At 49.5% G+C, this 27,133-nt stretch overlaps 1 protein-coding gene across 7 annotated transcripts in view; it reads left to right on the top strand.

Moving 5' to 3' along the window:
- EEF2K (eukaryotic elongation factor 2 kinase) overlaps positions 1-27,133 on the top strand; it is a 68,404-nt gene that overhangs the window by 16,805 nt on the left and 24,466 nt on the right. For 6 of the 7 annotated variants that reach the window (XR_014306496.1, XM_082714681.1, XM_082714680.1 and 3 more), the window contains 5 exons: positions 5,505-5,826; positions 20,901-21,001; positions 24,431-24,491; positions 25,858-25,895; positions 26,290-26,461. Coding sequence is in view for 6 of the 7 variants with exons in the window: in XM_082714681.1 (XP_082570807.1) it covers positions 5,581-5,826; positions 20,901-21,001; positions 24,431-24,491; positions 25,858-25,895; positions 26,290-26,461 (618 nt within the window). In the remaining variant the exon portion in view is untranslated. Of the gene's footprint in view, positions 1-313; positions 511-5,504; positions 5,827-20,900; positions 21,002-24,430; positions 24,492-25,857; positions 25,896-26,289; positions 26,462-27,133 lie in introns of those variants that run through there. The other variant, XM_082714683.1, reaches the window with a different exon arrangement.

A 27,133-nucleotide genomic window follows, 5' to 3' on the forward strand; every position in this document is an offset into this window, starting at 1 on the left:
AGTCAAGGTCATGAGCTTGGATTTGCACCTGAGTACAGGCTCCTCACCACTGGGCTACACCGCTTGGCGATCTGCAGGCCGAAGCGGTGGTTCTGCCTCCTGCCTCCGCCTCGCCTCTCCTGTCCCACCCCTGTCTCAGCTCTGGCCCGGCACCGGCCCAGTCCCCAGAGGCCAGTGACCTGGCTGGCTCCTTCTGGAAGCTCCAGGCACCACACTGCCTTGGTCAGCAGAGGTTCCGGCCAAGGGCTGACCAGGGCAGAGCAAAAGGAAAGGGAAGAAGTGGGCCCAGGGCACTGTTTGGTAACACGCTGGGCCGGGTGGCTGAGCCATTGGCTCCCGCCGTGACCGTGTCTCGCCCACAGGGTAAGAAACCAGCTTTGCAGTGGACGCCCAGAGCAGCAGTGTTCAAGAAATCACTGCGGGTGGTGCATTAAGGAAAAAGAATGAAAACAAAGATTAAAGCAAAACAAAAATAAGTCGAATAGAAAATAGCAGAGTGCATTGTACGCGGTAAGGCGTTAAGTACGGTTTTCTGAGATTCTAATTTCCATGTTGGGTGGATCGAGTTAGGATAGAAACGGATTTCTTCCTTCCTGCTATGGTAACTATTAGAAAGAGCCAGAGCCTCCAGTCTGGAAGGCTGCCTGCGGGTGGAAAGGGCCGTTAGGAATAATAGAATCGGGGCGGTGGGTGGCTCAGATGGTTAAGCGTCGGCCTTCGGCTCAGGTGGTGATCCCAGGGTCCTGGGATCGAGCCCCGCCATGGGGCTCCCTGCCCAGCGCAGAAGCCTGCTTCTCCCTCCCCCTCTTCTGTTCCCCCTGCCTGTGCTCTCTCCCCCTCAAGTAAATAAGCAAAATCCTTTTTTAAAAAGATTTCTTAAAAAGACTTTTTAAAAAGATTTTATTTATTTGAGGGGCTCCTGGGTGGCTCCGTGGGTTAAACCTCTGCCTTGGGCTCAGGTCATGATCTCAGGGTCCTGGGATCGGCCCCCTGCTCGGTAGGGAGAGTCTGTTTCTCCGTCCCCCTCTGCTGCTGCCCCTGCTTGTGCTCTCGCTCTCTTGTCAAATAAATAAAATTTAAAAAAAAATATGAATCATGGCCTTGATCTAAAAAAGTTTTAAAATTGTTTTCACTTGTTATTTTACGTTGCAAGCGGTCCAACTTCGTAGAAAGTGACAACAGTACAGAAGTGCGCCAAGTTCTTCAAGGTTCCCTCCTCCCCCTCGGCGGCCTGCTTCCATGGCTACTGCCCATCCCGGTGCTGCTGGAGTTCCTGGGGGGGAGTCCCTCAGGGAAGCTTTCATTCCTCTACAGATGTCCTTTTTCTTTTAACATGAGTGGGATCCCTGTGATACACCGGCTGTTCTGCAACTTGCTTTCGAAATTTCACAGGCTTTCGGGGTGTTTAGCTGGCTCAGTAAGCAGAGCACGTGACTCTTGATTTCAGGGCTGTACATTTGAGCCCCACGTTGGGAGTGGAGATTACTTAAAAATAAAAACAATTTTTTTAAAAAGATTTTATTTATTTATTTGGCACACACACAGAGAGAGAGCGTGTGCATGTGCACAAACAGAGGGAGAGGGGGAGGGGGAAGCAGGCTCCCTGCTGAGTCGAGAGCCTGATGTGGAGCTCGATCCCAGGACCCTGGGATCATGACCTGAGCCAAAAGCAGACACTTAAGGGACTGAGCCACCCAGATACCCCTTAAAAATAAAATCTTAAAAAAAAAAAAATTGACACTTTTTTGGATTACCTTTTTTTTTAAACCTAAGCTTTATTGAAATATGATTCACAAACCTTACAGTGAGTGCATCCATTTAAAGTGTACAGTTTGGGGGGCCTGGGTGGCTCAGTCGGCGAAGCGTCATCTCGGGGTCCTGGGACGGAGCCCCGCGTCCGCCTCTCTGCTCATCGGGGAGTCACCCCCCTCCCCTCCCTCTGTGATCTCTCTCACTCTTGCTGTCTCTCAAATAAATAAAATCTTTTATTTTTTTAATAAATAAAATCTTTAAAAAAGTGTACAGTCCGACGGTTTTTCATATATCGGCAGTCACACAACCCGCACACAGTTTAAGAGCATTTTGTGCCAATTCCAAAGAAGCCCATTAGAAGTTGTTCCCCATTCCTCCCCTCAAGTCTCCCCTTCCCTGTCCTTAGGCAACGGCTCACATAGCTTCGGTCTGTGCAGATCTGCCTTCTCTGGACATTTCATATAAATGGAGTCATTCAGTATGTGTTCTTTTGTGGTTAGATCTTTCCTTTTCCTTGATGCGTTCAAGGTTCACCCAAGTGTTGGGTTCTTTACTCCTTTCTGAGGCTTCACAGCATTCCCTTGTGTGGATACATTTTATTTATTCATTCATTAGTCCCCGAGCATTAAGGTGGTTTCTCTGGTTGGCTGTTACAAATAATACTTCCATGAACGGATGTGTATAAGTTTTAATGTGGTGGTTTTCTGGGTGCCTGGGTGGCTCAGTGGGTTAAAGCCTCTGCCTTCAGCTCAGGTCATGATCCCAGGGTCCTGGGATCGAGTCCTGCATCGGGCTCTCTGTTCAGCAGGGAGCCTGCTTACCCCTCCCCTCTCTCTGCCTCCTCGTGATCTCTGTCTGTCAAATAAATAAATAAAATCTTTAAAAATAAATAAATAAAAAGGAAAAAAAATGTAGTGGTTTTCCTTTCTCTGGGTGTGTACCCAGTGGAATTGCTAGTTCATATGGTAATTCTGTGGTTAAATTTTTGAGGACCTGCCAGGCTGTTTTCCAAAGTGGTTGTACCCTTTTACATTTCTAGCAACAGTGGATGGGGGTTTTAGTTTTTCCGTACCCTTGTCAGCATTTACTATTTTCTGTTTTTTGTTTTTTTTTTTTTAATTATTATATCCATTGTAGTGGGTGTGACTTTGACTAGTCTTTCTCTAATGACTAATGACATTGATTATGTCTTCTTTAGAGAAAGATCTATTCAAGTCTGTTCAAGCCCTTTGCCCATTTTTTATTTGTCATCTTATTGTTGTCTACATTCTTTTTTTTTTTTTTTAATTTTACTTATTTATTTGACAGTGAAAGAGATCACAAGCAGGCAGAGAGGCAGGGAGAGAGAGTGGGAGAAGCAGGCTTTCTGGCGAGCAGAGAGCCTGATGCAGGGCTTGATCCAGGACCCTGAGATCATGACCTGAGCTGAAGGCAGAGGCTTTAACCCACTGAGCCTCTCAGGTGCCCCAAGTTGTCTAGATTCTTTATAGAGTCCCTTACCAGCTTTATGATTTGCAAAACTTTGTTCCCATTCTGAGGGTGATCTCCCCACTCTAGTTGGCGTCCTTTGAAACACGAGTGTTTAGTTCTGATGGTGCCTCATTTATCTGTTCCTTCGTTGCTTGTACTTTACGTGTCATAGCTAAGAAAGCTTTACCTGTCCCATCTCACAAAGATTTTCTCCTGTATTGTTTTCAAAGAGTCAGATGATGTTTTAGCTTTTATATGTAAGTCTTTGATCCATTTTTAGTTATTTTTGTGACTAGTGTAAGGAATGCGTTCAGTTTCATTCTTTGGCCACGTGTATATTCACTCGTCGCGGCATCATTGGTTGAAAAGAGTATTCTTTCCCCCATTGAATTGTCTTGGTGCCGTTGTCATAATCAGTGGTTGTAAATATCGGGGTTCATTTCTGGGCCCTCAAATCTATCCCATTGATCTGTGTCTGTCCCAATACCGATACCAACAGTCTTGATGACTGCAGCTTCATAGCAAGATTTGAATTCAGGAAATGTGACTCCTTCAACTTTGTTCCTCTTTTTTCAAGACTGTTTTGGCTATTTTCGGTCCCTTGTGTTTCCGTATGAACTTTAGCACACGCTTGTTAATTACTTCAAAGAAGACAGTAGGAATTTGATAGCGATTGGCTTGAATCTGTAGATGATTTTAGGCGAGTATAGCCATCTTAGCAATATTAAATCCTCTGGGGGCGCCTGGCTGGCTCAGTCGTTAAGTGTCTGCCTTCTGCTCAGGTCATAATCCCAGGGTCCTGGGATCGAGCCCTGCATCAGGCTCCCCGCTCAGTGGGAAGCCCTCTTCTCCCTCCCCCACTCCCCCTGCTTGTATTCCCTCTCTGTCAAATAAATAAATAAAGTCCTAAAAAATAAAATAAATTCTCTGATCTATGAATGCAGAATATCTTCCCTTTTTTTTTTTTTTAAAGATTTTATTTATTTATTTGACAGAGATCACAAGTAGGCAGAGCTCTCTGCTGAGCAGAGAGCCTGATTTGGAGCTAGATCCCAGGACCCTGGGATTATGACCTGAGCACAAGGCAGAGGCTTAATTAACCCACTGAGCCACCCAGGTGCCCCTCTTCCCTTTTTTTTTTTTTAGATTTTTAATTTCTTTCAGTGTGTTATTTCAGTGTACAAGTCATGCACTTCTTTTATTAAATTTATTCCCAAATATTTTATTCTTTTTGATGTTCTTTATAGCTGGACTTATTTTCTTAATTTCTTCTTTGGATTTTTCATTGCTAGTGCACAGAAATACTGTTGAATTTTGTATTCTACAATCTTGCTGAACTTGTTCTTGACTCTTTTTGCATGTCTTTATATATCTGGAGCTTCCCCTTTTTCTGTAATAGTCACGTGACAGTGCACGGTATAGAAAGCCGTACTTAATTTAACAAACCTCTACTGACAGACATCGTGGGCTGTTAGCTTTTTTTTTTTTTCCTGTTATTGATCACGCTAAAGAGGACATTCTTTGGGTCACTCAACCATTCTCAGGATGTGTATAGAGCCCCAGTCTTTGTCACGCGCTCTTCAAGGCGCTGGGGATACAGACAGTAAGAGAGTAAAGGAGGTTTCAGCTTGGGAAAATCTCCCCGTAACGAATAAAGCAGAGAGAGATGTGTTAGGAGGTAGTGCAGGTGCATTTGAGAGGAGTCCTTTGAATGGAGATTTCTCTAGGTTTCTCTTGAGTCAGGATCCAACTGATGAAAGGGAACCCACTATTGGAAGATGGGGAAGATTGTTCCAGGCACAGGGGTTAGCAAGTACAAAGGCCCTGGGGTGGAAATGGGCTGCCCGTATTCACCAAACAGAGAGCAACCTATTGGGCCTGGAGAGGTGCCAAGGCCAGAGGAGAAGTGGGGCAGGGACCCGACTAAAGCCGGCCTTGTAGTCTTAAAAGCCACTGGAGAGAAGCTGCCGGAGGCTGTTAAGCCAAGGAACGATCTGATCTACTTTACCTTCTAAAAAAGATCACTCCCGTTGCTTAAGAAGCATTTATTTTCCCTGCCTCATTTCAGACACTGAGTTCTCCAAAGTGGAATTACTCGGTCGACGGGTTTGTACATTTAAAATGTGCTACATGCCGCCTGCCAAGTGTGCCTCCCCCAAGGATGCTGTACTTTTCCCTCCGAGGGTGCCGGTTCTCTATGCCGCCGGGGGCACCCAGGGTGAGATGCACCGCGAGCTCTCACTCGCTGGGCCCCGGCACCCATTGTCTCGCTTCCCTTGTAGGACCCACACCGCTGTGTTTGCCCTGCGACTCTGGCTCTGCTGCCCGCCCCTTGGGTAACACGGGCCTCCCAGGAACATGGCAGACGAAGACCTCATTTTCCGCCTGGAAGGTGTTGACGGCGGCCAGACCCCCCGGGCTGGTCATGACAGGGACTCTGAGGCCGACAGCGATGATGAGGAAGGTTACTTCATCTGCCCCATCACCGATGACCCCAGGTCTCACCAGAATGGCAATTTCAAGGTTAATAACTACTCCAGCAACCTAACGAAGAGTGAACAGTACGGCTCCAGCGGGTCCCCCGCAAGCTCCTTCCATTTTAAGGTGAGTGGACCCCTACCCACCTGCCACGAGGGATCGGGGGGCTGTTTGGGGTCTTCCCTGTGTTTCCCAAGCCTGGGCACCACTCTGAATTCTGCGTCGGGGGACATGTGTGTCACCCTGGGAGGATTTCCTTGGTTTAAAACAAGTTGCATTACTTTTGAGCAGGTGTTTTCGAAATAGCTGTGAAGACCCACTACTGGGTTGTGAAAACCTTAACCAGCTTTTTAAAAAAAATGCAGCAGAGCAGAATAGACTAGGAAATACGGGAGACCATTGCAAATTGTAAAGATTATGTTTTTTTTAAAAAAGATTTTATTTATTTGTTAGAGAAAGAGAGAGAGCATGAGAAGGGGCAGGCCAGAGGGAGAAGCAGTCTCCTCACTGAGCAGGGAGCCCGATTCAGGACTCGATCCCAGGACTCCAGGATCATGACCTGAGACCAAGGCAGTTGCCCAACTAACTGACCCACCCAGGTCCCCATGAAGATCTTACTTTTTGGAACATAGGCAGAAGCACGTTCACACCCATGAATGTGGTAAACCAGTTGGTTGTTGACGGCCAGGCTCTAATCACATAAACGTTTGCATTTCACTCCTGATGGATGTGTGTGTGGGTCCAGGGACATGATATAAAATACGGTTCTTTGTGTTGGTTGTAGTCGAAAGAGCCTCCGCCTTACTATAACACTGTATGAAACTGGAATTAAAGGAAAAATCTTAATTAAAAAATTTAAAGAAAAAACCAGCGTTGCTTAGAGTTGGGCATCCTTCTGTTTTAAGGAGAAGGGTACTTGTTTTGTCAGGGATTTGTGTCCCTACTATGGTAAAAGGGGGATAAAGAGAGGAGAAAGGATGATTATGGGGCTTTTGTATCATAACTGGTGATGAAAAAATTTTATTTAGTTAGTTAGTCTCATCTCTGTCCCCAAGGGGGGGCTCGAACTCATAACCCCATGATCAAGAGTCATGTGTTCTTCCAGCTGAGCCAGCCAGGTGCCTTGAAAAAAACTTAAATGGAATAATGTTCTCCCCGTATTAATTTGAGGCCCGCCCACAGAAGGTATCTGTTAGTACTGAAAGCAAGATGTACGGTTGTAGCGGGCCACTGCGGGATTAGGTGGCGGCTTGTCTTGCTTTCCTGCCCTCAGCCAGCCCCTGAGCCTCACGCCCAGCCCCGTGGAGGGCCGCGTGGGAAGGCCGGGGGACAGCCTGGCGTGCTTGTGTCCACTCTGGGCGGGGAGCTGGAGGAGACGCAGATGCTGAGGCATCCCGTACCTGGTGTGAGGGAGTCCGGGTGCCAGCGGGGGCTGGGGCTCAGGGCTCAGGAAACAGAAGCCAGCTCACGCCAGCTCAAGGGAAGAAAGGTATTTATTTCTTGGGAGCCAAGGGAAGAAACAATGTCTGGCCTCTCAGGGGATGGGTCTAGGAACTGGAAGTTAGCAGAGCTGTCTCTCTCTCTCTCTCTCTCTCTCTCTCTCTTTTTTTTTAAGGATTTTATTGTATTTATTTGACACAGAGAGACACTGCGAGAGAGGGAACACAAGCAGGTGAGCAGCAGAGGGAGCAGGAGCAGGAAGCCCGATGCGGGGCTCGATCCCAGGACCCTAGGATCCTGACCTGAGCCGAAGGCAGACACTTAACGACCGAGCCACCCAGGGGTCCCTCTCTGTCTCTCTTTACCTGTTCTTTATTCTCCTCTGCCTCAGTGTACACATCAGGCAAATGGACCCCCACCAGCCCCAGCACCCCACATTACAGTTGGGGCCACATGCAAAGACAGATTGGACCCTCTCCATCCCAGCTGCAGACAAGGTTTGGGAGAGAACCAAGTGTTCTCTCTCTGACCCAGTCATTTCCTTTTTTTTTTTTTTTTAAGATTTTATTTATTTATTTATTTATTTATTTATTTATTTATATTTATATTTATTTATTTGATAGAGAGAGAGATCACAAGTAGGCAAAGAGGCAGGCGGGGGTGGGGATGCAGGAAGCAGGTTCCCTGCCGAGCAGAGAGCCCGATGTGGGGCTCAATCCCAGGACCCTGAGATCATGACCTGAGCCGAAGGCAGAGGCTTAACCCACTGAGCCACCCAGGCGCCCCAAGAGGGCCTTATTTAAATTTTAAACCATGGTCCTAAGAGAACACTGTATTTACATTAAAACAGAGATGATGTTTCTTTTCTTTTTATATTTTATTCATTTATTTGACAGGGAGGGAGAGTGAGTACAAGCAGGGGGAACTGCAGGCAGAGGGCCAGGGAGAAGCAGGCTCTCGGCTGAACAAAGAGCCTGACGTGGGGCTCCATCCCCAGGAGCCCAGGAACATGACCCCAGCCAAGGGTAGACGCTTTACCAACTGAGCCACCCAGACTTCCCAGAGATGATGTTTCTATGTGATTTGACTTGACAGTTTGGTGGGAAGATCCACGAAAAGCCGTAAGGACAGTACGGACATAATCAGAATTTTAAAATGGTAGCTATTTTTCTTTTTATATACTGTTAATTAAGAAGGCAAGTTGAAATATAATACAGTCCCACATTTATCAAAAAGATATATACAGGGGCGCCTGGGTGGCTCAGGGAGTTAAAGCCTCTGCCTTGGGCTGGGGTCATGGTCCCAGGGTCCTGGGATCGAGCCCCGCATCGGGCTCTCTGCTCAGCGGGGAGCCTGCTTCCTCCTCTCTCTCTGCCTGCCTCTCTGCCTACTTGCGATGTCTGCCTGTCAAATAAATAAATAAAATCTTAAAAAAAAAAAAAGAAGATATATACATCTTCATATTTACATAGCCAAAACTTGTGTAGAGGAATTTGTACACAATAGTTAATAATGAATCTCTTGGCGGGGAAAGGGTGCATTTACGGGGGGTCTTTGTCTATATTATATATATCTCTAAACATACGAGACTTTTAAGCTACACCCATGTATTATTTGTGTGCAGAAAAAGACTTTAGAAGAAGAAAACTAAAGCAAAACAGCCAGGTCACCTCACTTCTCCCAAACAAAGAAATCAATAAATTACCCCTCCTGAAAATTTCTACAAGGCCTGGTTCAAAATCCTCACCCAGGGGCCCCTCGGGCTCTGCTCACCCCACACCTCTCCCTGTTCCTGGAACAGGTTTCCCTTTTCACGCCTCTGCCTGGAAACTCTTTAAACTAATGTCTCCGTCTGGTCTGTTAAAGCGATTGTTCTGGCTCCCTCGGGATGTGGTTTTCAGACACCCTGCCCTGGCTATCTCTTGAGCATTCTCTGGGGCTCCGAGCGGACCTCTGCGTGCGTCTGTCAGCCGCTGCCTGCAAGGCTGGGGACGATCTGACTGCACTTGCCCTTCCCTGCACTGGGTCGAATGACCAGTTACGGACCAGTCGTGCCTCTTGGCTGTCCACCGTCCCAGGTAACGGAAAGCCCGTTCCGTGGGGTTCCTGTTGCCCGAGGCAGCTTTGGAGGGGCGACAGCAGCTCCGTTTTCCAAACCTCACTCCGCCTGGCAGTCCCGGAAGGGAACGTGTTTTCTGTTTACTGTTGACATGGCAACCGGGGTTGTTCAACCAAAATGGGCTCCAGAGAGGCGTCACCCTGGCAAGGACCGGGCGTGTGGTGTGAACGGTCCAATTCTGTCACTGTCAAGGCCACGGCCTTCCGACTGCCTCCCCCGAGGATGGTGGTGGGGTCGTTCTGGGGGCCGCCCTCTTGATAGAACATCAGGCAGCCCAGCAAGGATGTTTATAGAATTTGCTATAACTTGGAAAAGTGCTTCTGCTCTGGAGTTAAACTCAGATAGAATATAGAGTATAGGGGCACCTGGGTGGCTCAGTGGGTTAAGCCTCTGTCGTCGGCTCAGGTCATGATCCCAGGGTCCTGGGATCGAGCCCCGCATGGGGTTCTCTGCTCAGCAGGGAACCTTCTTCCTCCTCTCTCTCTGCCTACTTGTGATCTCTGTCAAAAAAATAAATGACATCTTAAAAAGAAAAAAAGAATATAGAGTATAGTTCCAGCTTTGTAATACACACTCACACATGCACACTTGTACACGCAACAAAAGCCTGGAAGGGAGAATATCAGTGCTCCAAAATGGGTAGGATCTGGAGAGATCGTGTTTTCTTTCCCCTGTTCTGTTATTTCTCCACTGTCTAAAATGAGCACGCATATATTTTAAATTTTTCAATAAAGTAGGAAATTTGGGACGCCCAGGTGGCTCAGTCTGTTCAACATCTGCCTTCGGCTCAGGTCATGATCTCAGGGTCCTGGGATCGAGCCCCCTGCCGGGCTCCCTGCTCAGCGGGGAGCCTGCTTCTCCTGCCACCCCTCCCCCCAGTTTGTGCTCTCTCTCACTCTCTCAAATAAATAAATAAAATCTTTAAAAAAGAAATAAAGGAGGAAATTTTTTTTTTTTTTAATTGTTTTCCTGGCCTGGGAGTATCTTGGGGGTCATTCCATATTCCACCTCTTTTACCGACCTACCTACCTACTACATACCTTTATCTACCTATTTATTTATTTTTCACCTCTTTTATTTCCCTTTTTAAAATTTATTTGTGGGGGCAGAGGGATAGGGAGAGAATCCCAAGCACATTCCACACGGAGTGCAGAGCCTGACACAGGGCTTAATCTCTGGACCCTGTGGTTGTGATCTGAGCCAAAATCAAGAGTCAGATGCTTAACCAACTGAGCCGCCCAGGGGCCCCTCGTCTCTTTTATTTTTAGAGTGAATTGTATTCTGTCACATGATGTACATGGACTTCTGGAGCCAGCCCTCTTCTTGGGAGGACACTTCTCCTTATGTGTATATCTAAGCAAACTTTAAAATACATGTACTGGGGCGCCTGGGTGGCTCAGTGGGTTAAAGCCTTTGCCTTAGGCTCAGGTCATGATCTCAGGGTCCTGGGATCCAGCCCCGCCTCGGGCTCTCTGCTCAGCAGGGAGCCTGCTTCCCCCTTTCTCTCTGCCTGCTGCTCTGCCTACTTGTGATCTCTGTCTGTCAAATGAATAAATAAAATCTTTAAAAAAAAAGTACATTTCCTAATACATAAATAAATATATATCTAAGGTTAAAAAAATAAAATTCAAACCGTATCCAAGGCAGAGTGGTAAGGGAGCCCCGCCCCGCCCCCCCAGCCCTGTTCCCTGGGGAATGTCCTTCCAGAGGCGGTCCCGGCCTGTATAAGCACGCACAGGTCTATGACCCTCCCCTTTTCTTTTTTATGGGAATGTTAGGTGTCTGCAAACCTGTTCTGCAATCTTGCGGCTGTCTTCCCTTACGGGCACAGATGAGCTGACATCAGCTGGCCCTTACGTAACCGTAACCGCCGTGCGAAGGGCAGTCTCTGCTCTCCACACTTGACTCGTATTTGATCTGTACAGAAGTCTTGGGAGGAAGGGCAGAGATGGCCAGCCTGAGGCTCTGGGATCTGAATGGCTCGATGGTCTTCGTGACCGCAGCATGTGGCAGCTAATTTGTTGTTTCTGAAGGCTGAATATCGTGTCTGGAAGCCCCATAATGAGTTCAGACAGTCCCTCATGGGTGGGTAGCAAGGTCGTTTCCAGTCTTTGGTGACTGCAAACGGCTCTTCCAAAAACATCTCTGTCCGTGTGGCCTTGTGCCTGTGCACGGGCGCACCTGCCACGTTAAATCCCCAGACCTCTAAGAGGTCGCACCGGCGTCTGCCGCTCACGCGGTGTGAGCACGCTGGCTCCCCACACCCCTGTCGGAAGACTTTGGTGATTCCAGTTCTGTTTTCAGCCCACCAAGGGTGGCTCCAACAGCTGGGGCAGAGGACAGCAGTTACCCCAGAAGGAGATGGAAATGATAGCATCCAGTGACTTACAGGGAAGAGAGATGTCCCTGCCCACCCCGAGCCCCAGGAAGCCCCACCCTGGCAGGACTGGGCTTCTGTCCCTGCCCGGTGACCGCAGGAAGCTCTGTGCATACCCAGAGGTGATGAACATTTTGGGGCTCTGCCCAGTGCTTTGGGAATGCACAACCAGACAGAGAAGCTTAGGCATCTAGCAGTCCAGAAAGCTCTGAACCTCCAGCAAGCGGAGGGCCTGCTGGGCAGATGAAGGGAAAAGAGGGGGACTCTGGCAGTGGCAGGAGGTCACCCGGCGACCCGTGTCTGAAAAACAGGAGGGGGCTGTGGAGACGCAAGCCCGACTGCTGGGACCCCTCTCTCCGACGTCTGTGCAGGTGCTCAGATCCTTTGTGGAAATGTCCTGGGGGTACGAGGGGCCCCTTCTTTAACTTTGTCCAATTTTTTTTAGCAGCTTTATTGCAATAGAATTCATATAACATACAGTTTACCCGTTGGGGATGTCCAGTGCAGCAGCTTGAAATACATTTATACGATTCTGCATGCACCACCCCAGTATCAATTTTATTTTATTTATTTATTTTTAAAAGATTTTATTTATTTATTTGACAGACAGAGATCACAACTAGGCAGAGAGGCAGGCAGAGAGAGAGAGGAGGAAGCAGGCTCCCCGCAGAGCAGAGAGCCTGATGTGGGGCTCGATCCCACGACCCTGGGATCATGACCTGAGCCAAAGGCAGAGGCTTTTAACCCTCTGAGCCACCCAGGCGCCCCACCAGTATCAATTTTAGCCCATGTTCTTAGCCCTAAAAAGAAACCGCACACCCCTTAGCTATACCCAGGATCCCCAGTCGACCCAGCCTCTGGCGGCCACTAGTCTACTTTCAGTATCTGTGGATTTGCCGGTGCTGGACATTTCATAGAAATTGGATTACGTAACATGGGGTCTTTTGTGTCTGGCTTCTTGGTGCAACATTGTTGAGGTTCCTCCGTGGAGAACCCTGTGTCCATGCTTGATGAATACTATCCCGGCGCATGGAGATACCATTTTTTTTTTTAAAGTTTCTATTTATTTATTAACGCAAGCAGGGGGAGCAGCAGAGGCAGAGGGAGAAACAGTTTCCCCACTGAGCAAGGAGCCCAACCCAGGGGTCGATTCCGGGACCCTGGGATCATGACCTGAGCTGAACACGTTCAGCCCGCTGAGCTGCCCAGGTCCCCTGTTGATCCGCATTTGGGTCACATGGTCATACTCAGTTTGGTTCTCAAACTCCCTTTTTGCAAAAGAGTGGGGAACTGGGGCTTGACGGGCTTGGTCTGAGTTCGGCGTCTGCCGGCTCCCGGTCGCCGCAGGTCTATAGGCAGGTTTCCTCTTTGCTCTCCGAGCCTCAGGCGCCTTCTCGGTGGACTGGGGAGCTGTCCTGCCTGCTGGCCTGGGCTTCAGTGCAGTCGCTGTGATGCAGTCTGGGCTTCTGTCTGGGGAGGGGCTTCTAGGAGGCACGAGAGTTATGCCACCCCAGGGAATGTTACTGCTTTCCCATTTTTTTTTTCTTTTTAAAGATTTGATTTATTTATTTGAGAGAGGAGAACACACACACAGAGGGGCAGAAGGGCAGAGGGAGAAGGAGAAGCAGACTCCCCGCGGAGCAGGGAGCCCAACACGAGGCTCCATCCCAGGACCGCAGGACCGTGACCTGAGCCACAGGCCAACGCTTAACCAACTGAGCCACCCCGGCGCCCCAGCTTTTATGATTTTCATCCTTCCCAGCCTTTTCTCTTGCCCTGGCTCTGAATCCCACTGCGGGGAAACCAGCAGCAACTACTCCCTTTGACAAAGATTTCTTTACAACTTTTGGCTTTATTTCTTTGGCAGTCACTTGTTTGGTTGCTTATAGAAGTCCTCCCTGTTCCTGGCAGAAAGCAGTGAGAGTGTAGATATCATTGCTACGGAGGTCCTAGTGTGTATTTCGGTCTTTTCTGTATTTTACTATAAATAGAGACTTGACTAAGTAGGGATTTTTATTACAATAATAAGATCACGTATATATGCTCTTCAGTGACCAGTTTTTCTTGGCACACGAGAGATGGTGCATATCTTCCCATATTAGTAGATGTGGATCTGGTTCCTCTTTTGTCTTCACGTCTCCCTGGCGGCCCATCGTATGGACGCAGCACCGTTGGGGTAAGCATTTCCTCTTGCGGGCAGCTTCCAGGGTTTTTGCTGCCGTAGTCAGTACCGTGTTCCCTGGAGGTTGCATGAAGCCTCTGTAGGCGTGCGGTCCGGCCCGGGGCAGCCACACAGCCCTGTGGCTCCCTCCGCAGTGAACAACCAAGCAAGAAGCTCGCTTCCCCCCTTCTTCCTGCTGCTTTTCTGCATTCCTGGGGGTAGCCAGCAGGGGCGAGGCAGGCTGACCTAGCGCTCGAGTTTCTTAGGGTCTACGGAAAGGATTGTAGGAAAAACGTTGTATGACATCCACTGCGAGAGTAACCTGATATCTCGGGGAGGACTTAGGCAGCCTCTGGATGCTTCCTCACGTAAGATCAGAGGATTGCTGTGTCAGTGGTCGTAAGAACAGTGATGTAAGAGCAGCGCCAAGTCAGCAGTAACATCCCATGTGCCCGAGAAATTGCAAACATGTTACCTGCATATCCGGCCTCATGCTGCCCTATTCCAGGAAATTGGTTGTTACTATTATTATATATTAGGTATTTATGTATTTAAAGATTTTATTTATTTATTTGAGAGTTGAGAGGTCAGCAGGAGAAGCGGACTCCCCGCCGAGCAAGGAGCCCGATGTGGGACTCAATCCCAGGACTCCAGGATCATGACCTGAGCCGAAGGCAGCTGCGTAACTGAGCCACCCAGGCGCCCTTGTATTTATTTTTATTCTGTACTCTTCTTTGAGGAACCAAAGATTTTTCCACTCTCCAGGCAAGGTTATATTTTCCTTTTTAGGAACCGCCCCCCTCCCGGGGCCCCCCATTCTGAGCAAGATAGTGTGCACCAACAACTGAGTTTGGATCTTTATTTTAGTTTGTCTTAGTTTTTGAAAAAGATTTTATTTATTTATTAGAGAGAGCATGAGTGGGGCAGGGGGCGAGGGAGAAGCAGACTGTCTGATGAGCGCAGAGCCCGAGGGCCTCGATCCCAGGACCCGGAGATGATGACCTGAGCCAAAGGCACTTAATGAACTGAGCCACCCAGGCACCCTTATTTTATTTTATATATTCTTATTTTACTTATTTATTTTTTAAATATTTTATTTATTTATTTGGCAGACAGAGATCACAAGTAGGCAGAGAGGCAGGGAGAGAGAGAGGAGGAAGCAGGCTCCCTGCCGAGCGGAGAGCCCAATGTGGGGCTCGATCCCAGGACCCTGGGATCATGACCTGAGCTGAAGGCAGAGGCTTTAACCCACTGAGCTCCCAGGTGCCCTGCACTTCTATTTTTTCTTTTTTTCCAGATCTTTAGAACTAGAGAACATGAGAGCTAGCAGGGCCTTGAGAATCCCCTAACCCGGTGATCTTTGTTAACTTTGACTTACGCATGCCTTTCCTATTCTATATTCAGAGTGTTAATGTTCTCGTAGTGAAAACAGGCGCACAATGTAGATAAAGCTGAAGTCTCCTTGACCATCCCCTGATCCTCCTCCTATTCCCAGAGAAGACCATTTTAGATTCATTTGGTATAAAGCACTTTCAGACCTCTTTCCTGTCCTCATACATAAAGATACACGTATGTCTATATGTACAGACACGCTCATTCTTAGCAATGCGTAGTGCTGGTTTGTGGGTTTCCTTCACCAGTTAATGGTGTTATACTGTTTCCATTATTCAGCAACTTGCCTTTTTTCCCCCTAAACAGTTAGTCTTGGAGATTGCTCATTCAACACCTTGACCGTTTTTTTTTTTTTTAAATAATCTGTACACCCAACGTAGGGCTAGAATTCATGACCCCCAAGATCAAGAATCACATGCTTTTCTGAATGAGCCAGCCAGATGGCCCCACATGTTGATTTTTTTTTTCTTTAAAGTAGGCTCCACGGCCAGCGTGGAGCCCAGTGTGGGGCTTGAATTCACAGCCCTGACATGGAGACCTGGGCCGATACCAAGAGTCAGATGCTTAACTGACTGAGCCACCCGGGTGTTGTTTTTTTTTTTTTTCCCCTTGAAGATTTTATTTATTTATTTGACAGAGATTACAAGTAGGCAGAGAGAAGCTGGGGGCAGGGAGCAGGCTCCTTGCTGAGCAGAGAGCCCTATGCAGGGCTCAATCCCAGGACTCTGAGATCATGACCAGAGCTGAAGGCAGAGGCTTTAACCCACTGAGCCACCCAGGCACTCCTAGCCATCCGGTGTCTTGAACACACCTCACCTTGATCTTTTTTTTTTAAGATGTTATATATTTATTTGAGAGAGAAGGAAAGGGAATGCACATGAGTTGGGGAAGGGCCAAAGCCAACCAGGCACCCCACACCTTGATTTTAGCCAAAAGGCTGAGAAGCGATACACCTTGATTTTTTTTTTTTTTAAGATTTTATTTATTTATTTGACCGAGAGAGAGATCACAAGTAGGCAGAGAGGCAGGCAGAGAGAGAGGAAGGGAAGCAGGCTCCCTGCCAGGCAGAGAGCCCAATGTGGGCCTTGATCCCAGGACCCTGGGATCATGACCTGAGCTGAAGGCAGAGGCTTAAGCCACTGAGCCACCCAGGCGCCCCACCTTGATCTTTTTAATGACTCTGTTCTACTATACCAAGAGTGTAGAATCTTCTCCCTGGGCACACGCAGGTTTTCAGCAATGCCCGAGAGTTCTCTAGCATCATAAGTGCAGGCCCATCCTTGGCTGCTCACCTGTGCACATCTGGGTAGGTGACCAGGGTGGCTGGGTCACGAGGCAGTGAAAGCCCTACCGGATGGCTGTCAGGTGACAGTACTTGCTTCTCCCACTCTCGGGTCTGAGAGGACCCACTTCTCCAGCCTCCATAAACACCTGTTTTTCTTAACCCGCCGGGTGAAATAGTACACCGGTGGTCCACAGCTTCTTTTGGCGCTGTTAACTGTGAAGAGCATTGTAAATGTCAGCGAGCTGCTCTTTCTTTGGGGGAGAAACGTGTCTAGTCCAGGTGGGGGGGAGCAGGAAAAACATTTGGCCACTATTAGTCAAAATGTTCTTCGTTGTTCTTTGTAAACAAGGAAATGGAGGATCGCACAATTAGTCAGCCCAGGGTGGGAACCAGAGTCGAGGGAACAAATCTTCGTCCAGGACTTTTTATGTTCCTTCAAAGAAACGCTGGTGGCATTAAACCCGCCCGTGCCAACAAGGCGTGCCACGATTCTTTTCTGGGTTTGGCAGAAAGTAATTTTGATCCTGTGGAATAACACGCCCTCAAATTCTGAAATATTTTTTCTTTTTTTTTTTTTTTTTCATTTGGAGCCATAGCCTCCAGCCAGGAGGTGATTTCCTCACTGAATGGGGAGAGTCGGGGAGCGTTTGAGTCACTGGTTGAGAGAGTACAGTGGGACGGGGGAGAGCCACGTGTCGCAGGCAGGGCATAGAGCACCAGGACGGATGGACGGACAGACTGACGGACGGACCCTCAGGCTCAGCACACTGCAACTTCCTTGACAGGCTGGGATCAGACCCGCTGCCCTTCACTGTAGCTAGAATAGGAAAAGAGGGAGTGGTGCCTTTTTTTTTTTTTTTTTTTTTTAAGTGCAGAGATTCAGGAGCTGTTTTAGTTCTAAACATGTCTGCGGCGCGGTTATTTATAACAGGGAAAAATCAGTGACAAGCTCAAAGTCTAACAGCGGAGAACCACAGGGGAGCGGTGATGTCAGTAGTGACTTAGCTATTCCAGCTAACTTGCAAGTCCATGATGTCATGTTTGTGTTTAAAATATGTAAGGGGGGGGCCCCTGGGTGGCTCAGTGGGTTAAGCCGCTACCTTCGGCTCAGGTCATGATCTCAGGGTCCTGGGATCGAGTCCCGCATCAGACTCTTTGCTCAGCAGGGAGCCTGCTTCCCCCTCTCTCTCAGGGTCCTGGGATCGAGTCCCGCATCGGGCTCTCTGCTCAGCAGGGAGCCTGCTTCCTCCTCTCTCTGCCTGCCTCTCTGCCTACTTGTGATCTCTCTGTGTCAAATAAATAAATAAAATCTTTAAAAAAAAAAAAGTAAGGATGGGGGTGCCTGAGTGGCTCAGCCGGTTGAGCGTCGGACTCTTGGCTTTGGCTCAGGTCGTGATCTCCTGGGTCGTGGGATCCAGCCCCCTGTGGGCACTGCGCTCAGCGGAGAGTCTGCTGGAAGATTCTCACCCTCTACCCCTCCCCCGACTTGTGCATGTGAGCGGGCTCGCTCTCTCGCTCGCTCTCCAAGAAATCTTAAAAAAAAACTAAAATAAATATTTAAATGATATGTTCTCTGCCTCTTGGAGTGTCATTTAGGAGAAATTTTTTGGAGGAGAACTCCCAATTTGTCCATTTTAAATGTGACCCAGCAATTACACTTCCGAGAGAAATGTCCTACCAGGATTTTGCACAGTTGGCATAAGGATTTTACATAGGACGGTGTTCACTTTAGGGCCGCCTGCGCTGGGGATTATTGGAGAGAATCCCAGTATCCATCAGCCGAGAGGTTAGAGAAATGCCTGAAGGTACATTTATATAATTGTGTGTCTCACAACTGCAGAAGGAAAGTGGGGTCGGCCCAGCCTGCCTATATGTACGACATGGGCTCTGGTCCGATGCTATATTCCTGTGTGTTAGCAAATGCAGAGGAACAAACTTAGAATCTATGTCGGCCATCAGCTGTGGTTTTCAGAGCACTGGGTCACAGAGTACTTTCACTTTCTACTTTGCATTCTGTAGTGTGTGTGGTTTTTTTTACAGTAAACAGATCATACATTTGGAAGCAGGAAAGTAAGATCCCTGTATATAAAGTACCAATCCCCATGGGCCCACTCTCCTGAAAGGCGGTAAACTATTTTTTTAAAAAATTAATTTATTTATTTGACAGAGAGAGATCGCAAGTAGGCAGAGAGGCAGGCAGAGAGAGAGGAGGAAGCAGGCTCCCCACCAAGCAGAGAGTCCGATACAGGGCTCAATCCCAAGACCCTGGGATCCCGACCGGAGCCGAAGGCAGAGGTTTTAACCCACTGAACCACCCAGGCGCCCTGTAAACTGTATTTACAGTGTGATTCCAGTTGTACGAAAGATGTACTAGAAGGATCTGCAAAAGAACAAGCCCAAAGCATTGGGCAGTCATTGCTCTGGGTCGATGACGCGTGGTGGGTTTGAATTTTGTCTTCTCTCTTTTCTGAGTGTTTTCATTAAGCATGAATTTGCTTTCAAATTGGAAGAAAGAAATTCTGGGCTTTGTTTTTGGACTTTGCGGAGATTGGAATCCCAAGCCCTCATGAGGAAGCCCTAGCCCGTGGGGAACCTGCGTGTGCGCGTGTTTCTCGGAAAGCTCGGTCGCTCTGCCTTCTCTGCTCATGGGCAGGATCCCAACCGGGAGGCCGAGGCTCAGGCCGGCCGCACCCTTGGGTTGCTGTCCTGTCTGGGCCTGAGCCCGTGGGAAGCTGAGCCCCCACAGGGCTAGTCCTGATCACTGAGGGATCCCGATGGCAGGTGAGGAGGTCGGGAACTGCTGTGGGTCTGCCACCCCCCGTGTTCAGCCCCCGCCCCATCGTGGCTCAGGCTCTGGCCAGGAAAGGAGTTTTGACCTCACTGCTTCTGGAAGGAGCAGGAAGAGATGGTGACCCAGGGTGGGTGCTGGAGTGTAGGGAGGGGACAGGGAATTATAAAAGCAATAAAATGAGCTTTTTATTTTTTTTTTTTAAGATTTTATTTATTTATTTGAGAGAGAGACAGTGAGAGAGAGCATGAGCAAGGAGAAGGTTAGAGGGAGAAGCAGACTCCCCGTGGAGCTGGGAGCCCGATGCGGGACTCGATCCCGGGACTCTGGGATCATGACCTGAGCCGAAGGCAGTCGTCCAACCAACTGAGCCACCCAGGTGTCCCTAAAATGAGCTTTTTAAAACAAGAAACGGGGTTGGGAGGTGATATTGTTGAGAATCAGTCTTGTCTCCATAATGTACCTTGCTCATCTTTCCCAGTGAATACCCAGAAACCCTGGTTCTCAAAGGTTTTAAAAATTTAGGGGGCTATTTTGGGTTCCCACAATGGTACAGGGCACTAAGGCATTGAGAAGGTGGAGGGCATAGATGCTAAAAGCCTGAAATGGGCAAGGCAGTCCTGCACAAGGAATATTCCTGTGAACCCAGGACCTTGGAATGTCTCATGGGAATCTGTTCCTAATTATCTGAGCCCAGAACTTAGGGCTCTGTTAATGTAAAGGCAACATATCTTTGGCGTGGTTAGAGATACTCTGAGTTTAGGAAGATGGTGTTGTCTACAATTTTCATTTAGGGCGATGAAAGTGATTTATACAGTATTTCCAAAAAGGTGACGTTGGCTCTGATAGGGTCCAGAGTTCCCACCCAGAGTAAGCACAGTTGTTTGAAAGGGCTCTGTAGCATTTCCAGTGGGTATAATCAAAGTGTATTTAATCAGTCCCCACAGATGAGCATTGGGTTGAATTCAGTTTTGTACGTGTATGTTTGCGGACTCGTGTATTTCTCTAGGACACGTTTCTAGATGTAGAACTGCTGGGTCAGAATAAAGGAATTCATATTCTTGATCTCAGTGTATTGCCAGGTTGCCTTCGGAGGCCGTTTAGACCCACTGACCGTATTGAGGGCACCCGTTTCCCCATAGCCCGGCCAGCACTGGTTATGAAAGGTCATTAAAGTGTTTTCCAGTCTGGGGGCGCCCAGGTGGCTCAGTCCGTTACGCGTCCAACTCTTGATTTCAGCTTGGGTCATGATCTCAGGTTCCTGGGATGGAGCCCGGATTCGGGCTCCCCACTGAGGGGCGGGAGTCTGCTCAAGATTTCCTCCCCGCCCTCGTCCTCACCCCCAACTTGCACATGCACTCGTGCTCTCTCTCTCTCTCTCTCTCCGCAAAATAAATAAATCTTTAAAATGTGCTTCCCTACGTGCATCATGTTTCTTTGGTTTCATGTTCAGATATGTCTCTTCTGCCCGGGGTCTGTTGGGAGCTCGATTCCTGAAAGGATCACTGATGGGAGTATTATTTCTCCCCCACTTCCGGGGTCTGCTGGGAACAGCGCTGGGAAATCACGGGGGAGGAGGAGGCCGGGGCAGCCCTGCCCCACAGCCCCTGCTCTAACATTTCTCTCTGCCTTTTGCAGGAAGCTTGGAAGCATGCAATCGAGAAGGCCAAACACATGCCCGACCCCTGGGCCGAGTTCCACCTGGAGGATATTGCCACGGAATGTGCCACGCGTCACAGGTCGGCAGCTTGTCCAGGGCTGCTGTATGGCCCCAGGTCTTGAGGCGTCCTTGGGGGTCTGGGTCCTGCCTCTGCTCAGAATCACTGAGGCCTAAGTACCTTTGGAGGCCAAGGAGAAGAGAATAATAATAGCATCCGCCCATGAGCATTTCTGCAAGTTGCCTCCTTGACTCCTTGGTGTGGTTGGTCCTCTAATGGATGAGGTGGTCAGGCAGGCCCAAGCCATGCTGCAGTAACAAATAACTCCACCGGCTCAGTGAGGGGGTGTTACGCTTTTCACTCGAGTGAAGTTGGCTGAGAGCCCAGCGACCATGGGGGGCCGCTCGGGGACCCCGCTACTCCCATGTCGTGGTTCCACGGTCTCTCCACGTGGCCCCTGGTTGCCACTGAAGGGAGAGTGAATGCATGTAGATAGCACGTGAGCTCTTTGATACCTTGGCCCCAGGAAGATGCGCAGATGGAGCTGTGACCGTCTAGATTTCCTATTAGGAAAGGGAGAGGGAGAGGAGTTATGTGAGGGGGTTTCAGGAAGAAAGAAAATAGCAAAATGCTACCACCAAGGGTAACTGGGATGACAGTAGCTCCTACGTGTTGAATCTGTGGGACAGGCACTATTTGAAGCCCTCTGTGTGTGTGTATTCATTTAAAAAAGCCTGAAGTAGGAACCATGGCAAGTATTTGAGGCCACTCTTGAGAATCTGATGAGGGTCATCCCAGAAAGCTGCACACGTATGTCTGACTTTGTGCATAATATTAGAGGGCTCTTGGACACGTCCTGGAGTCCACCTGCCGTCCTGTGACCTCTGTAGAGCCCTCCAGTCTGAGAGTCCTCTAAGCCAACACCCTGAGGTCCCATAATTGCCCCAGGGAGATAGAAGTTTGCCCAGGGTTACCTGCGTAGTTAATAAGCTAACCTTCTTCTTCTTTTTTTTTTTTTTTTAAGATTTTATTTATTTATGACAGACAGAGATGACAAGTAGGCAGAGAAGCAGGCAGAAAGAAAGGAAGGGAAGCAGGCTCCCCGCTGATCAGAGAGCCGATGCGGGGCTCGATCCCAGGATCCTGAGATCATGACCTGAGCCGAAGGCAGAAGCTGAGCCACCCGGGTTCCCCAATGAGCTAACCTTCTGACTCTCAGCTCAGGGTCTTTCCATTAGAACTCTGTTTCAAATGCAAGTGACAGAAACCTAGTTCACAGTGTTCAGCATAGAAGGGAATGTTTGGCTCACACATGTGGACTTCAGGTATGGCTGGTTCCAGATGCTCGAGGACACTTTGACCTTTGACCTCAGATAGATTCTCTTGTATCAGTGGTATAGATGCCCCCAAGAGCCCCCACATTTCATTTCATCCAATAGAAGAGGATCTTTTCTTTCTCCAGTAGTTTTAAAGAGAAGTTCCATAATGGAATGTCATTGGTCTGGCTTCGGTTATATGCCCCTCTCTGATGCAGTCATGTGCCAGGGAGCTTTTTCTCATTGGCGACGTCTGGATCTTATACTGCAAGCCAGAAGGTGCTGGGGATCGGTTCTGCCCAGTCCGCATATTCTGAGAGTGGAGGATGGTGGTCCCCTAACGGAAATTGGGACTGAGAGGAGAGGAATCAGATGCCCGGCAGGCCGAAACAGTGTAAATTTCTAAATCTTTCTACGACACGTCCCTGCTCCTGCCTGTGAGGAGATGGCTCAGAGCCTGGCGTGCACCCCCTCCCCACCACCGGAAACCCACCTCCTAGCAGGCCCTGGGGACTGTGCTGGCAGCTAAGGTCAGCATTGTGGGGGCTCCAGCAGGGGAGGGTGTGGACTCTGTTCCTCCCCAACTGTAAGGCCAGCATGGTGACTGGTTGGTCACTAGGCAACCCAGGGAGTGCCCTGGAAAAGCAGATCCCCAATGCTGAGCTGGCTCTGTGTGTCCTAGAGCTCTGTGGGTGCAGGGACCGAGCCAGACTATTTCCCCGCTGAAGCGGCTGCTGGCAGAGGGAGCTCAGGCTTCGATGGCTAGAATCTCCAGAAAATTTCTAAACTGGAACACTTCCTTGTTGGTTTCTGGTGGTGCTGGCTGCCCCTTTGTTGGGACAGATTTCCTGTTCACATGGATGGTACCCAGGCTGGCTCGGCGCAAGGCTGTGGTTGCAACTGACCGGGGTCTGCATCCTGGGCCCTCGGGCAAGTGACTCACCTTTCTGAGCTGCAGTTTCCCCACCTGGAAAGCGGGCACCATCATGGTGCCAATCTAACAGAGCTGCTGCAAAGGTTAATTGAAGAGATCTGTTTAAACACCCTGCTCAGTGAACTTGGAGCAACTCTGACCTGTGTGGGGTCAGTGGTTCTGAAGGACAAATGAGATCCGTCTGATACCCCATATCTCCCTCGTCCCTCAACTTCCGGCTGCCTCTCAGCCTTCAGTCTTGTTTGGAAGTGAGGGTAGACTTTTCCTTTACCTTCGTCTCTAGGTAGTGATAATAATCGTCATCATTGCCATTATTTTTTGAACACAGGACATGGGCGGATTGGAGGCAACTTGCGGCTCTGGCCACCATCCCTGCCCCCGGCCTGGGAGAGGTTCCCTGCCAGGCCTCTGCCTGTCTTTCCCTGTAGAGGTTCCAGGCTCTGAGAAGCCTGTTCTCACGGAGCTGGGAGTGGTCTGGAGTCCGTCCCGCCGAGGGGTGGGCCAGGGAGGCCTCTGCTAGCGCTAAGAACACCTCAGCCCTGGGGGAGGTTTTAGAATTTAGGGATTTAGTGAGCTGAGGCGCTCTCTCGACCAGGCAAATCTGTTTGAGGCTCAGCCAGGCCTGGCTGAACCAGATTTACTCTGTGGAGATTCCTGAGAAAGAAGAGATGGTAATGTTCTGGAACCTTCCCTGTCTTATTCTGCCTTGGGTGTCTTCCAGCAGCCCCTTCCTCAGCTGGACTCAGGGACAGGACCTCCCCTACCCGTTCCTGCCCTAGGACGCAAGCCCAGCTACCCGTCCTGGGCCTCACACAGGTGCCCAGCAAGAGAGCGGGCACTGCCGCCTCCTGTCCTGGGACATGCCATTTTTTGTGTAGACTGGTTAAAATAAGGATATTGATTTATTCAGTTGTTCATCCGACTTGGGTGTATTAAGCTTCCACAAGCACCGGGCCCTGCAGTGAAGAAGACAGACACAGGCCTGGCTTTGTGGGGTCCAAGGCGGGGGGCCAGCTGGGGGAGCAGACCCCCACACAGCACAAGTGTTGGGCAACACACTGGAGAGGAAGGGCCAGTGTGGGGGGCTTGGGAGGGGACAGAGAGTGTCCACAGACCCACCCCCGGCGGTCGGCTGGGCCTGTGGATACGGCGTTCTCAGTCCCAAGGGCAGCGAGAAGCCAGAATAGTCTTTTGCTTTTATCCAGTGGGTGAGAGGACCATGGTATAGACGCTGTACCCGGGGCTGGCTTCTCTCTGCAGGTACAATGCTGTCACCGGCGAGTGGTTAGAAGATGAGGTTCTGATCAAGATGGCGTCTCAGGTGAGCCTTCCCCGGCCCGTGTGGGCAGGGCTGAGCGCGGATTCCTCCTGAGCAGACTTCCGGTCCCTGCTCCCTCCCTTTCACACTCACGTGACTAACTTTGGGGCATTCTTTCTATTACTGTGTATTTATTTTATTTTTATAAGTTTTTTTAATAACTGTTTTTATAACTTTTATTGAGATATAATTCACACACTATGCAGCGTAGCCGTTTAAAGTATACGGGTTCGGTGGGTTTGGTGTAGTCACAGAGATGTGCCTCCATCACCACAACCAATTCCAGAACGTTTCATCATCTGCGGAAGAAACTCTGTACTTACCCACCGGCAGCCAGCCTCGTCTCTCCCAGCCCTAGACAACTGCTAGTCTACCCCTGTCTCTGTAGGCTTACCTATACTGGCCTTTTTATTTTTATATTTTTTAAAGATTTTATTTATTATTTGAAACAGAGAGATCACAAGTAGGCAGAGAGGCAGGCAGAGAGAGAGATTGGAGGAAGCAGGCTCCCCGCTGAGCAGAGAGCCCGATGCGGGGCTCGATCCCAGGACCCTGGGATCATGACCTGAGCCGAAGGCAGAGGTCTTACCCCACTGAGCCACATTGGCTCCCTGTGTGTATGCTTTTGAGTATGGCTTCTTTTGCTCAGCATTTTGTCTGTGATGAGTTCATACTTGTTTTTGCTAGACCCATCATTTATAGAACAATACAGAATAATAGAACAGAACAACAGGGTATACTCACTCTGGTTGCTATATGGTGTTCCGAATGAGTAGACCTGATTATTTATCCGTTATACTCTTGATGGACATTTAGGCTGTTTCCACTACTTTTCTTCTCTTCTTTTCTCTTTAAGATCTTATTTATTGGAGAGAGAGGGGAAGGGAGGGACAGTGGGACAGGGACAAGCAGACTCTTCTGAGTGCGGAGCCGGACGTGAGGCTCGATCCCACAACCCTCAGACCATGACCTGAGCTGAAATCAAGAGTTGGATGCTTAGCTGACTGAGCCACCCAGGCTCCCCTCCACCCTTTTTCTGTTCTAGGGAACAGAAAAGCAGGGCTACAAAAACATTCTTTGACATGCTAGGTCACCTCCATAACATCTTCATCCTGTGAGTGTTCTTCCCCTCCCCCTCAGCCAGGGTTTTGGGGAGCAGGTGGCCTTGTCATCCCCCGAAACCTCCAGGCTAGAGGTTTGGTCAGGCTTTAGCGCCAGGGTAACGGAGGGAGGGCTCAGGAATTTTAGGATTAAGATGAGGTCCAGGTACCCATGTGGTGGGTGATGTCCGAGGGGAGAATCTCTTCCTGACTCAGGACTCGTTCTGGTGGGATATGGGGCCTGATAACGCTCGCGTGGTCTCTTTCAGCCCTTCGGCCGTGGAGCGATGCGGGAGTGCTTCAGAACGTAAGTGACTCGGCCTGGCTCTCGGGGGACCTGCCTGGACTTCATGCTCTTAAGAGTGGGGGCCTTGCAACATTTCTGGCCGGGAAACCGAGACAGCAGCCTCTGCTTGTAGGCTGAGTGTCTCTCTCTCTGGTGTCCATCGGACCACGCGTTTGCCCTGCTGTGGAGGGAGCCCCCTCTGGGGGGCGGGGGGCACTCAGGGAGAACTTGGAGTATCCCACTAAATTCCACTCTGATGTGTGGAGGCCACAAGATGTGGGTTAAGAGACCTTTAACAATGTCCCTTCAGCCTCTTCCCAGCCCTTTGAAGGATGCAGGGGGTCAGGCTGGGTTCCTGGTGGACCCAAGTGCCCAGGCAGACCCTCTGCTGTCTCCCCCTCTCCCCTGCACCCAGGAAGAAGCTCTCCAACTTCCTGCACACTCAGCAGTGGAAGGGGGCCTCGAACTACGTGGCAAAGCGCTACATCGAGTCTGTGGACAGGGACGTGTACTTTGAGGACGTGCGTCTACAGATGGAGGCCAAGCTCTGGGGAGAGGAGTATAATCGGCACAAGCCCCCCAAACAGGTCTGTGGCGCCCCTCCCGGCCACCTGCCCACACAAGGCGGCCAGGGGTGGAGACTGAAGACAAAGTTAACCGTGGTGCCAGTCATGGTTCCCTTCACGGTCTTAACAGAAGCCAGTAAGAGCCGTCATCTGTTGAGCACGATTCACTATATGCAGTCATTTATTCCTAAAAACAGAGAACTCAGGTTGAGGTTAGGATGTTTTGATCCCATTTACGGATGGGATCTATTAGGACTTTTTTTTTTGCAGATATTAGCACCCTCAAATGGGCTTCATGCTAAAAGGGAATTTATTACCTCATGTAACAGAAAGAGGGCTGGCTGCAGGTAAGGCTGGATCCAGGACCAGGCAGGTTGTTGAGAATCTCCCCCGCACCCCCATGTCCAGCCTTGGTGTTCTTCTGTGGGCCATGAGCAGCTGCGGGCTCACTTCCTGTCTTCTCAGAAACCTTGGTGCCAGGACAATACCTGTTTTCCCAGAAGTTCCAGTGGAAGTCTCAGAACTGGGTTTCATTGCCTCCGCTTAGGTCAGGTGCCTATTGCTGAGCTAGTCCCAATAGCCAGGGGAGGGGATATGCAGATTGGGCAGGCCTGAGCCATATGCTCCCCTTTAGAGGCAGCAATGTGGGTCCTTCCCCCAGACTGTGCAGACTGAGATGGGTGGCTCCCAAGA

Source organism: Mustela nivalis, assembly GCF_964662115.1.
Source record: "Mustela nivalis genome assembly, chromosome: 19".
NCBI classification, from domain to species: domain Eukaryota; kingdom Metazoa; phylum Chordata; class Mammalia; order Carnivora; family Mustelidae; genus Mustela; species Mustela nivalis.